General features: G+C 37.5%; 1 protein-coding gene and 1 non-coding gene across 2 annotated transcripts; both read left to right on the plus strand.

The window, feature by feature from the left end:
- Positions 1-318: 318 nt before the first annotated feature.
- Positions 319-11,992, plus strand: MS4A3 (membrane spanning 4-domains A3). The gene is made up of 6 exons (XM_032490517.1): positions 319-470; positions 1,820-1,954; positions 4,836-4,892; positions 7,991-8,149; positions 9,565-9,670; positions 11,904-11,992. The coding sequence occupies exons 1-6, from the start codon at positions 321-323 to the stop codon at positions 11,990-11,992; spliced, it is 696 nt and encodes a 231-aa protein (XP_032346408.1). The 5' UTR covers positions 319-320.
- On the plus strand, positions 6,837-6,943 carry LOC116666734. The gene has a single exon (XR_004323631.1). It is a non-coding gene; the product is annotated as a U6 spliceosomal RNA (small nuclear RNA).
- Positions 11,993-13,916: the final 1,924 nt, after the last annotated feature.

Genomic DNA, 13,916 nt, shown 5'->3' on the forward strand with positions numbered 1-13,916 from the left:
GGATTGAAGAGAGTCAGGGACTACCTAATCCGTATCCATGCATGGAAAAATGAGAAAGGAATTGCTTGTAACTGTTTCAAAGTTAAGTGATGTACCCAGGCCTCCTATAATGACTTGATGATGTCTATTACTCCAAGACAAACTGGAATTAAACAACATAAAAACTCTATTATTCTGCACCCCTGTTTCATTTGTGGAGAGTTATTTTGAGGGCTGGACAAAACCGAACCCTTCTGTTGCACCTAAAAAGTATTATCAGCTAGCAGGGAAAACATCAAAGTTTTGGATTTCTTTTCTATGACAGCCATCACTGACCCCAAATGGCATCCCAAGAAGTGGATAATGCAGAGCTGGGGACTGCCTCAGCAGGTGCCCCAGGAAGCCAGGGGGAACCGGAGGTGGTGAATAATTCTGTCTACCGGCCTATTCATAAGTCACAAAATTACCAAGAGGAACTACAAGCCCTTGGGGTAAGTCAGCCTTGGTTAAATAATTGGTTTAACAGAAAGAGACTCACAGACATAGAAAACAAACTTATGGTTACCAGGGAGGGGGAAAGAGGCAAGGGAGGGATAATTGGGAGTTTGGGATGAGCAGATATAAACTACTCTGTACGGAATAGATAAACAACAAGGTCCTACCATAGAGCACAGAAAACTACATTCAATGGCTTGTGGTAACCTGTAGTGAAAAAGAATATGAAAAAGAATATGTATATATTTATATGTATACCCGAATCGCTGTGCTGAACACCAGAAACTAATACAACAATGTAAATCAACTATATTTTAATTTTAAAAATGGGAAAAAATAAAATAAAATAAAACATGATCCAGCTTGACAAATACAAGAAAAAAAATTGGTTTAAGAAGGAAGAAAATAACTATCACGTGGAAAACCTTGCTTTTGCCCATAAGGGGGAACTTCTGAGTCACTCATCGCTGACAGCGATGTTCCTCTAAGCATATTTAAGCAATGATGCTGTTCCTGGGGCATGTTTTAGACCCAACGCATGGAAATGCAAAGGCATAATCTCATGGTAGGAAACATCCTATCAGTGTTGGAGAATGGACTCCAATCCAACTGTCCACATCAGGAGGCTGGGCCCCTTAAACTCTTATTCCATATTTTAAATTTAAAAAATGGGTTGAGGGAAAGGCTGAGTAGGATGCTGTGTACAGTCTGCCTGCCTTCATCGTATCATGGCCCTAGAGCATGCTGGGAAGATAGTTCCACCCAATCTGCCTTATCAGCTGCCTCTCCTTCCCTCTGCTGACACTCTGTGAATGGACTTTGTGAGAATGAACAGAAGTGGAAGGGGGATGGGGTATTGCCACTGGAATTGGTGGGAAATCACATGGGACAAAAACCTCTCAGACTAGGCTCTTGTCTAGTTAATTTAGGCTTGATTTCTTTTTTTTTTTGGTTCTATAAACTTTATTTTTAAAAATTATTTTATTTATTTATTTTTTTATTGAAGTATAGTCAGTTACAGTGTTTCCATTTCTGGTGTACAGCATAACGTCCCATTTACACACACACACACACATATTCATTTTCATATTTTTTTCACTAAAGGTCATTACAAAATACTGACTATAGTTCCCTGTGCTATACACAAGAAATTTGTTTTTTAATCTATTTTTATATATAGGAGTTAATATTTGCAAATTTCAAACTTCCAAATTTATCCCTTCCCACCCTCTTGATTTTTTTAAACATTGCAAGCCCGGAAATCTCCTTTCTGAGGAAAACTAAAGTGGTTTCTTCCCAGTGTACACTAGTATACGACTATTTATGCTTTCCTTTCTTTTTACAGACTATCCAGATCTTGAATGGAGCAATAATTCTGGCTCTGGGTGCTTTTATGAGCATCTTACAAAACTTACCCCTTGTCTCCACGCACTTTTTCTTGATCGTCTCCACGGGCTATCCACTATGGGGCGGTATAGCTGTGAGTATTCAATAGCCTGACCATAGATCATTTCTTAGTCACCACTGCTAGAAATGTCTTTAAGTGTTGTTGGTAGGTTATGTGAAGGTTGCATGCTGTGGGCTTGATTTGTAGTTCTTGACACAAACAAGTTATAAAAACAAAGCGCCTTTCCTTCTGATGAAAAGAAATCGTTATTTGCTGAGTGCAGATTTAATCCCAAACGTTAACTTAATATCCATGTATTAAATTTATGGATACTTGAAATGGAAAATGAAGATTGGTGAATTGCCTTGTGGTACAGGAGAGAATCCCAATTTGGGCAATGAGATTTGCCTGTTGATTACTGTCTGAAAATCAGAAGAGTAATTCCCCCTCTTTGGATCAAAATGTAATCAGTAAAATAGGCTTTGGGTGTAGGTGTTTTAAAAAAATTATTTATGATACAAATGAACCTGTTTGCAAAACAGAAACAGACTCACAAACATAGAAAAAACAAACTTACAGTTAGTTACCAAAGGGGAAAGGGGTTGGGGGGTTAATTAGGAGTTTAGGACTAGCAGATACAAATTATTATATATAATATAGATAAACAACAAATTCCTACTATATAGTACAGGGAACTATATTCAATATCTTATAATAACCTATAATGAAAAAGAATATATATTTATAAAATTAAATATATATAGACTATATATTTAGAATATATATAAATATAGAATATATATTTAAGGAATTAAAGAAGATATATAAGAATATTTATTTATGTATAAGACTGAATCACTATACTGGTCACCAGAAACTAACACAATGTTGTAAATCAAGTATACTTCAATAAAAATTATTTATTCAGCTTTGTCTTTTGATCATCACCCACCTGATGCTTCATTTTTTAAAAAGTGGTTAATAGGAACTGTTTATTATTCAGTCACTTTTTGTTTTGGGCTTATTCTGGTGCTAGACCTTTGAGAATTTATGCATGTTCAGTCCAAGACTGAACATGTGAACAAAGATGCTTCCATGAACTCTAAGATGGGAAAGTTTAGGTGAAAAAAGTGAATAGAACACATAACTGGGAAATTAAGAAGAAAGACATTGATAACAAGTCCTGGGCTCTAATTTATTCATCCATTTTAATTTTATTACTCTTATTTTTCAAATCACTGAATTTCAGATAGCCATTAAAAAGAAATTGCTCATAATTTGGTCAAAATTTCCTGGCCCAAGTCAGATCTCATATTCTGACCAAAGATTGTATTCTGTTTCTGGATACAGTCCAAACCCATAACTTGGACTTAACATTTCTGAAATTTTTAGACAGTTAATATCATTTTGACAGAGTAGTTTGAATTTGAATTTTTCGAGAAAACCTGGGGTGCACACTTACTCAGCATACTGAGTCTCGACCTACGTGGAAAATTTCCGTATTGCAGAAAATAGAATAATGAAATATTTCAATTATTTAAGCAGAAAAGAGTTTTCTTGTCTCCGAAAGTGAGGTCAGTCTGTTGAAAAAAGTGCCATGGTCAGGGAACCAGAGTTTCCCTTTTTTAGTGTCCTTAACAGTAAGATTCAAATCTGACCATTGGATTCCTGTTTCTGGAACCTTTTCTCTGGCTCTGTATCACCTACAGAACAAAGCCTAAGGTCCACTACGTGGCACAAAGCCCTTCCTGGCTGGCCTTACCTGCAGCTGTACCCTCCTCTCCCTCCCTTCCCTCTGGGAACGTGCCTGTTGTGTATTGACTGTGTGAGTCCCTCTCTCGGCCCAATCTTCCTCTTACTAATCCTCCTTAACTGTATGACTTTGGAAAAGATATTTGAACTCTCATCCTTCAGTTTCAGTTTCCGCACTAGAGTGGAGGAAATGATAGGGGGACCTTCTCTTTGGGTTAGTGTAAAATTAAATGGAATAATGTGTATAAAAACCTTAGCTATTGTTGATCATTTGGGTGCTTGCTGTGCGCTGGGCACACATCTAAGCCCTCTCTGTGTATGTTTTCATTTTATTCCCAAGACTATAAGGAAAGTAATAGTAACACACGGATATGCACATCTCTATTTTACAGAAAAAGAAACTGAGGCAAAGAGGGGGTTGATAATTTGTCTAAGGTTACAAAATGAGTAAGGGCTGAGGATAGGATCTTGACCACAAAGCTACAGAGACTTGGGTTTCCTGTGATAACCTCTTTGTTATTTGAAATAGAATTCAAACTTGTCCCCTTCAGGTTCAGCCAGAATTCAATAATTGAATTGTGATTTAATTCATGATTTTGGCAATTTTCCCCTCAAATTACAGGAGTGACTTGGTAAATGGCTGTGCGGTTTAGAAGGTAAAAAACAGAATAAAGTTTTAAGAAAACCATGAACATTGCAGAGAATTCAATTTATCAAAATTAGAGTCCTGGAAACAATAGCACATCAAAATAATAATTTAAGAATTAGTGGATATAGACACTGAGATGTATAAAAGATCTTTTAAAACATTCTAGTCCAATAATTTAGGCCCATGCCTAAAGCTTGGGTAAGAACATGAGAATGATATTAAATATATATGTGTATGTAAATAAATATTATTTACATTTAATATAGACACAAAGATACATTGTATTTTTACTATATGCTGTTAAAATACACACACCCACATAAGCCTGTGAAAGGCAAGACAAAAAACAAAATTGAGTTTCTTATAAATTTACTCAAAATTTAAACTACTTTAAAATTTTATTCAAATAAAATGATGGAGCAACGTTAAGTATAATTTTGTGGTTTAGAACGTGAACTTGAAAAGGAAGTTTTGTACAACTATTGCTAGATATCTGCTAACCAAGGAAGGGCCAAAAGAAGGTGGCTGAGACTTAATATTCCTTTATCTATTTCACTTCCTATTTTCAAACAGTTTATTGTTTCAGGAGTCTTATCTGTCATAGCCGGGAAAAAGCCCACAAAAGAATGGGTAAGTGCCAGCTCTTCCTCTTTTTCTACGATCATAAAAGTAGAAATAAGTCATGCATTGCTAGTAGGAGAGTCGAGGCGGGTGGCTCCAGCTGACTCTGAGTCTTATTTAACGCCCAAGAAAATTGAGTTTCTTTTCTTAAGACGTTCAGATGGTGGACTCTCAGAAAATCATACAGATTGTGAATATGATTACTGGGAGGATTACTATGAATATTTGATGAATTTGAAACAGAAAAAGGCTCCTGTATGTGTGTGTGTTCTTAAATTTAACTAATTCTGATTATTTTGAGTGGACACTCTCCCACCATCAGTTTCACAGCTGAAAGCCAAACAGTCTATTCATTTAGTGTTCATTAAACACTTACTAATTCTCTATTACGTGTTCCCACGAGATCATCTACCCATTTACACTACTTTCCTAGCCCATTCGCCTTTATATTCTATCCTCAAATATCAATCCCTTTTTTCCCTCTTCTTTTCTCTCTGTTGACTGCCTTGCTTCCTATTCTGAGAAACTCAAGCCATCAGGAGAGATACTTCAGACTGCCACTCTACCTACTTCATGGGCCAGATCTGTACTGATATATATATATTTTTCATTCTAACCTCTTACCACAGGTGACCCTTCTGTGATTTTCTTCAAAGCCAGCACCCCTTCTTGAATACTGATTCCATTCCTTATTTCCCATGCAAGTGCATCACTCCGATGCTCTTTCAACTTAATCTTTTTAATCAGCCTATAAGCATCCAGTTACTGCTCTTGGTGCAAGAGAGAAACTACCTTGACCTTATTCTCTCCTGTGAACTACATGCACAATTTGTTTTTCCTTCTATTGCTAAACTTCCTTTAGGAATGATCTACATTCTGTCTCCAATTCCTATCTACCCAGTTTCAACTAAACCCACTCTGCTAAGGCTTGGTTTTCTTCTCCATCACACCTCCATAACTGCTCTCTTTAAGACCACTGAAGACATCCACACTGGTAACACAGAGCTCAGTTCTCACTCTTCATCTAACTTGACCCATCAACAACATGGTCATTCCTCCTTCCAATACGTTCTTCACTTGGCTTCCAGGACACCTTGGTTGGTTGCTTTTCCTTCTGTCTTGTTTTGTTCCTCCTTCTAAAACTTCCCTACTTAGTTCTTCTTCCCCCCAACACTTTAATGTTGGAGTGTCCCAGAGCTTAGTTCTTTGTCACCTGCTTTCCTCACTCCTTTGGTGATGTCCACCATTCTCATGGCTTCAAATGGCACCGACACGCCCACAACCCTGAAGTAAACACTTCCAGCCTGCATCTCTCCTGTAGCAACAGACTGGCATACCTGATTGCTTAGAGTTCTAAAAGGCTCAAAACTCAACCCCTAGCCTTCCTCCTCAAACCATCTCCATCCACTGTCTTCTTCACATCAACTGATGGGAATCCCATCCTTCCAGATTCCCAGACTCCAAACCTTAGAGTTAGCTCAGATTCTGCTTTCTTTTGTTGACAAAGAATTAATCAGTGGATCTAAAACAGAAATGGAAAATTTTATTTGAGCCAAATTTGAAAATTATAATCCAGGAAGAGCATCTCAGAAAACTCTGAGAACTGTCCCACCCATTAGCAATCAAGGCACCATTATATGCTTTTTTTTTTTTTTTGAGACAGAGGGCTGTACATCAAATGGTGTATTATTTACAGTTTACATAATCCAGACCTAAGTTCCCTGTGATCCCTTATCAGATCAAGAAGAAAGGTTGCCTTTAAGGAATCATCTTGTCTGTGCTAGGAGGATGTTGCTCTCCACAGTTGAGCAGGTATTCCTGCCGATGGGGAGGTTTGGTCGATGCACAAGGCAGATACACAGTGCATAGCTGGAGGAGAGAAGAGGCCAAAGGGCAGAGAAGACTTTTTGTTTGTTTAAAGTTTTCTTGTCTTGCCATAAAATATGAATTTTAATGCTCACTTTGGCAGCACATATACTAAAACTGGAACAATACAGAGAAGATTAGCATGGCCCCTGCACAAGGATGGCACGCAAATTTGTGGAGCGTTCCATATTTTTGAGATTTGCAAATGTTAACCATTATGCACAAAAATATGTAAAAGACACATTTCTTCTGTAGAGCACAGGGAACTGTATTCAATATCTTGTAATAACCTTTAATGAAAAGGACAATGAAAATGAATATATGTATATATATGCATGACTGGGACATTGCGCTGCACAACAGAAATTGACACATTGTAACTGACTTTACTTCAATGAAAGTATGAATTTTACTTCACACTTTGACAATCTTGAATCCAGTTTGTCAGCAAATGCTGTTGGCCCTACGTTCAAGCTATATCTGAGTTTGACCTTTCCTTATCTTTCTACTGATTGCACCATCTCCTCTCCACCCTCTCTCTTAGTTGGGCTCCTTGCGCCCATCCTAGGCCCTCTCTAAACTAGACTCACTTGAGATATTCGTGTTCTTTTAAAATAGAAGTCTAATGGTGTCGCCACTTGGCTGTAAATCCTCTAGTGGTGCTATGTTTTCTTCACGGTAAGAACCAAAGTCCTTCCCATGACCTGCAGGGCCCTACGTGGCCTGGCTCTCTGTTCAGTCTCCATCATCATTTTCTAATATTGTGTGCTTTGGTCACTCCTCCCCAGCAACTCACCCCCTTGCTTCCCTGGGACACACCTGGAACACTCTGACCTCAGGCCTTTGAACCGTCTGCAAGGATGTTCCTCCAGACGTCCTTCTGGCTGACTCCCTCTACTCTTTAATGCCTCTCCCCAGGTGTCATTCTATTTAATCTCACTAACCTCCCTCTGGATTTCCAGGTCCTGCTTTATTTCACTCTATTATCCCATGGCACTTAATCACTTTAGCAAACGCTATATAATTTACCTATTAGTATGCGTAATTGTTTTCTTTGTCTTTTCTGCTAGAACGTAAGCCCCATGAGGGTGGGAAATCTTTGCTGACTGATGTTTCTCCAGTACCTAGGAAATAGCTGGGTGTGTGAACCACTTTCTGTGGAAATTTATCTAAATGAATTGTAGCCAAAGGAATGAAGGATCTGCTGCCTATGTTAATTGATGTTTCTTTTTCCTTTTTAGATAGAAAGGAGTTTCGGGATGAACATTGCCAGTACTACAATTGCACTGGTCGGGCTTGTTTTTCTCTCAATGAATTTAGCAGTGAATAACCCATCACTCAAGAATTGTCAGTCTTTCCAGCCACCTGACTTATGTATTTACAAGGAAGCCTCATCAAACGTATGCCTTTAAAAATTATGTGTAATTATAAAATACTTTGACCAGTCCAATGTCTAGAAAATAACACATCAGGTCCCATACTGCCTTGATTTGAATCTTGGCTGCCATTAATGAGCTCTGTAATGAAGGGGAAAATGAGATAATTCCTCTGTGTTTCAATTTTCTCCTCTTTGAAATGGGATCAGTGATAGTATCAGTCTTACAGGATTGACGTAAAGATTACATAAATTAATATTTGATAAGCAATGAAAACGGGGCACATTGTGCTTCATTACTGCTTCTACTGCTACTACTCGTACTATTACATTTCCCAGGGAGATTACATTTTAAAAAATTTATTTCACATCTTGCTCGATGAAACTAACTTGGGAGATTTACAATTGTCTCTGTGGTCTGGGATTTTCGAATAATGACGCCTTGGAGTTTTAAATGGCTTCACTTTTGAATTTATTTGAGTATGGTGTTTCAAAAGGGACCTTCTTTAATAACTTTTCCAAAATTTTTTTTTGTTTATGTTTAGGTGTTCTCCTTCTTCTGAGATCAACTCAGAAATTAATATTTTCCTCCAAATTTGTCCATTTTCACTGTAATGAGCTGTCATTTACTGCCTTACTCTTAATCCTTCTGTTTGCTGATACTACTTATGGCAGTTTGCATCCTCACTTTTTTTCTTAAAGATTTTTTGTGGGGGGGAGGTAAGTAGGTTTATTCATTTATTTTTTTAGAGTAGGTACTGGGGATTGAACCCCGGACCTTGTGCATGCTAAGCATGCGCTCTACCACTTGAGTTATACCCTCCACCCATCCTCACTTTCTTCACTGTACTTTTAATGATCTATGTATATATTTATATGGGTTTGATTTTTTTTGTGGACTTGGGGGTGTTTTCCCTCCAGAGCAATTTTGCATTTGCTCCATCTAGGTGCCTCAGTAATAAAAGAAGTCTCATTAGTCCAGTAATTATGTGTTTAATTGTTGAGCTTAGTGTGTTAGTTTTGCAGGGATAGTATAAATGCCTTAACGTCTAGGAAGTACTAGTGATGAAGTGGGGGAGGGGTCACTGCTGTCCCTTTTACTAAACCGCCTACTCATCTCCTTTGTTTACTCCTATTCCAATTGGTAGACCTTAGTGATAGGGTCGGCGTTTCGTCCTCCACAGCTTCGTCCCACCACGACTTCTTCATGTACATTGATATAGAAAAGTAACACATCCCTCTTTCCAGGACAAATGTTTCCATGCTTTTAGACGGACTTTGTGCCTCGTATAGAGTATTGATGTGTGGCTGTGTATTAAATTTGTGATGTGCTTGGATCTGTTTTATGGGAGGGAGGTGTTGTAGCTTGGTTTCCTGCTAACATTTGTTTCCCCTCTGAATGCTTCTGCTGGGTTTAATATGAGGCATCATATCTCCCAGGGCCTTGTGTCCATCATGCTGATCCTCACCTTGCTGGAACTGTGCACAGCCAGCTCTATCTCAGTCAAGTGGTGCAAAGCAAACTGTAGTCCTTTGAGAAAGGTAAGTTTGTTTAAATCACTAAAAATTCCTGTGGTCTGCAGCTTCCCTCTAGGGTTTGAGGTTGTCGCTAATTCTTGCAATTGGAAAGACATTTTTATGTGATAATGATTTGTGGGGTTCCTTGAGTTAGAGACGGTATAAATGTTAGACTTGGAATGATGGCTGGAAAAGAATTCTGATGTAAAAATACAAAAGGAAGCTGTGTATTTCATGTTTAAGAGCGTACATTTTTTTACACAAATAGGCATTATTTCTTATAACTTGTCATATTTTAGCTTTATACCCAGGAAAAATCACAAGTCCTTTCTAGATTTTAGATATCTTAATTATAAAATGAAAATGTTTCTATTCATTCATTTCTGGTGTTTGTTGTAAGGACTATGTATGTAATACTTGACCACAGTAATAGTTAGTGAATATGACTGGCAATGATCATGATGATAATAGGAAAGGATGGAAGGAGAGAGAGGTGATGGTCCTATTCTTGGAGATTAATGTTGTTCTCTTTTCCAGGCAATTTTCTCATCTCTCAATTCTGTGGAGTCAAGAATGCCTCCTAATGAAAGCAAATCTGAGACAAAGAAAATTCAGTCTTAAATCTCCAAAGAGTCAGTACTCCATCCAAGAACTCAAGAGAGCATGAGCCCGTGAACCACATGGCACCATGCCATGGAGCCATCATGGCATTGATCATGAGAAGCTTGGACATTGGACTCAATCCTTTCCGTCCTAACTGTAACTCCCACTATGAATCCTAGGTATGGAAGGACAAATACGCTCTTCTGAGCATTCTTTGTTTTGTAACTTCTATGATCACCACTCTAAAATTGTTCCCAGAAGTTGGTGCTCTTTTTTCTAAGGTTGACAAAAGACAAGAATAATTCCTATTTCATGTATTCTTTCTAAAATCCAACTTCCAAACCCCCCCCCCATGAGAAGGAAAAATGAGTGAAATTTTTTTCCATGACAGAAAAATGCTTCTTGACTTTAGCTGACATGAGCATTGTAAAAACTGTCCAAAAATTCTCACCATAATCATTAAGATAAATTTTTACTATATTTGGGATGAGAAGATGATGTCTCGGAGATTTTACTTCAATCAGCTGCTGAGTTCACACAAGCCCAGATACAAAAATAATGGCTTAGATTGGAGTCTCTGAGAGTAAAATCAGTATTTGTTCTTCAAAGGACAGTGAGAATCTGCAATACAGAGAAGTTAAGAGTAAGGGCTTTAGAATCTTACAGATCTGGATGCAAATTCTGCTACTGTCACTTATTATCTGTGTGAACTTGAGCAAGTGCCTTAATCCCTCTGACCTATGTTTCCTCATCTGTAAAATAAGTGTTATAGGACCAACTACCCCATCAGTTGTTATGATGATTAAATAAAAATAAAGCACGTGTGAAACAGCCCCACAACATCTGGTAATGACGTTGCCATTGCTGTTGGTCTTGTGCTGTTAAGGCTGAGGTGAAGTTGTGGTCAGATATGCAGGAAAGATGGCAGAAACCCTCACCTTGCATTGTGGCTCCTCCCTTTCCCTCCAGGGACATTAATGACCATCTTTTCAAGTGACAATTTGATGTTCTTTCTGATCTGTCTGGCTCCTGGTTTTTATATCTACTGCTCAAGGATCCTTCCTTCCTTCCTTCCTTCCTCCCTCCCTCCCTCCCTTCCTCCTTCCCTCCCTCTCTTCCTTCCTTCCTTCCTTTCTTTTTTTTTTAATTAAAGTATAGTTGGTTTACAATGTTGTGTTAATTTCTAGTGTACAGCATAGTGATTCATTTATACATATATATTCCTTTTCATATCTTTTTCCATTATAGACTATTACAAGGCATTGAATATAGTTTCCTGTGGGGATGTTTCTTTCTGATCTATAAATTAACTTCCTTCTCTTGACAGGGAACTGAGTCATCCACAAAGTCCATAAATTCATACCTGTAAGTTACTCTTAGCTCCTTGTTCATCATATGTGTAATGATTTTTCTGTCACCTTCTCTACTAATTCTTGTCTCTCTTCTTCAGAAAATATACAGATTTCTGAAATAGACATAATTTCTGAAGAAATGCATATATAAAAATTATATATATATTTGTTATTTATATAATTTATTTCTTTTTCAGTCCATTCAACAATGATTTAGAAAGTGCCTACTATGTGCTATGTCCTGTGCATACAATAGAGAATGGTACACAGTCTCTGTTCTCCAGTCGCTTTTTGTGGGTGATACAGACCCACAGAAACAGATCATCACAACATGGAGCAGTAAGGGCTCTGATAGGAAGCATGAGCCTTGGGAAGCACCTGGGAAGCATGTCTAACCCAGGTGAAAGGGGATGTCCGTGACAACTTTTCAGAAGACTTTTCTTCTAAACTGAGATATGAAAGATGACTGGGAGTCAGCATGATGAAGGGAAAAAGGAATATGTGGAACACATGCAAAACCTCTAAGCTAGAGAGATTTGGGGATATTCAAGGAACAAACAAGACACTTGAGTGTGTCTAACACTGATGCATGAGTTAGCATGAGATAGCAAGACATAAGTTTGGAGAGAGAAGTGTACGCATCACAGGAGATTTTAAGACAGAGCAGCTCTGTGAATCTTAAGAAGTAATTGAAGATGTATGCCGTGGTGTTGAACTGGCTTACATTGCCTTGTGAGTGCTGATTTGTTATTTTCAGGGAGAACAGGTCAACATACTTTTGGTCGCTAGGAATTGGTTATGGTGGGAGTGTTTACTTCACAGAGGTTGGCAAAAGCCACAAGTCACATTCCTGTGCCCATCCCCACCCTCCAACCCTAGAAAGCCAGTTGTTAAATATTTACCAGCACATCACTGAATAAGCTGGACTGGTCATGGACTTGAAATTTTAAAATATCATCGCGTTTGCAATGTAGAGTGTTCTGGAAGGAGTGGGTGAAGAGAAGAGGGTTGGTTAGGCATCTGATACGGTAAACCAAGCAATTGGTGAAAGTGTACAACTTCAGTAAGAGGAAAGGTCTTTATAGTAACATTTGTATTGTCATTTTTTTTTTATTATTTATGTCTGCTCTTCTGTTACTTTATAAGTAATTTATTTCTTTATATTTTTCCAAATATATCTGCTAACATATTTTGATCAACACATTTGACATCCTGTAGTGAACACTGTGATTGTCTCTCCAGCATCCATTCTGTCTGTCCCCAGATTGAGGGCAACCTGGAGATTTTGGTGGAGTTACCCTCATTCTGTGCTCCAGGGATATACTGTGATAAATGTAAATCCATCAGAACAACTCCACTTATAATTGTGTTAGTCCATGAAATTCTTCTGGCCCAGGCTTGACTCAGCTGTGGAGTCATCATTATGAGGCTTAAAAAAAAAAACAACTTATTTTTTTAACTTTCTTAACCACTTTTTAAATTGAAGTATAGTTGATTCACAATATTGTGTTCATTTCATATTTCATTATAGTGATTCACTTTTCAAAAACTGAAATATAGTTGATTTATAATATTGTTAGTTTCAGGTGTACAGCAAAGTGATTCAGTTATACATATATATTTTTCAGATTTTTTTTTCCATCCTAGGTTATGATGAGGTATAGAATATAGTTCCCTGTGCTAGTCAGTAAAACTCTGTTGCTTGTCTCTTTTTTGTATAGCAGTTTGTATCTGTTAATCTCATACCTCAACTTTATCCCTCTCCTCTTTCCCCTTCAGTAACCATAAGTTTATGAAATATGGCCTTCCCTTTCATCATATTTGTGAATTGAGATAAAACTAGAACTAAAAGTTGTTAGTGGCCATTACAAAAACCAGCCTCATTATTAATCTGAAGGCAGTATAAGAGAATTTCAGAGAATAGAAATCAAACTAACTACACCTGGAACTTAATCTACATCTAGAATTGGAAGTCTCATGAGGTACCCTGTATTTTTATTATTTAAGTAATATGTTTTTGCAAATATCTTCTCCCATTCTGATTTTGCTTTATTTAGGTTTTTTAAATTAACTTTTGTTATGTCTCCACCAGTACAGTGATTGTGATCATATTTATTCACTTTTCATCATGATCTTTGCATTTTGTCTTTTGTGCAAGAAAATCGCCCTTACTTCCAGGCCATGAAGGCATTATTATACATTTTCTTTTTAAAGTTTAAAGTTTTATATTATAAACATTAATACAGCTGTAATTTAATTTTCCTGTAGAGTGACATTACTTTTACTATTAGCAGCAGCAGCAGCATCCTTCTGGCAAGC

Source organism: Camelus ferus, chromosome 10 (genome assembly GCF_009834535.1).
Source record: "Camelus ferus isolate YT-003-E chromosome 10, BCGSAC_Cfer_1.0, whole genome shotgun sequence".
Taxonomy (NCBI): Eukaryota; Metazoa; Chordata; class Mammalia; order Artiodactyla; family Camelidae; genus Camelus; species Camelus ferus.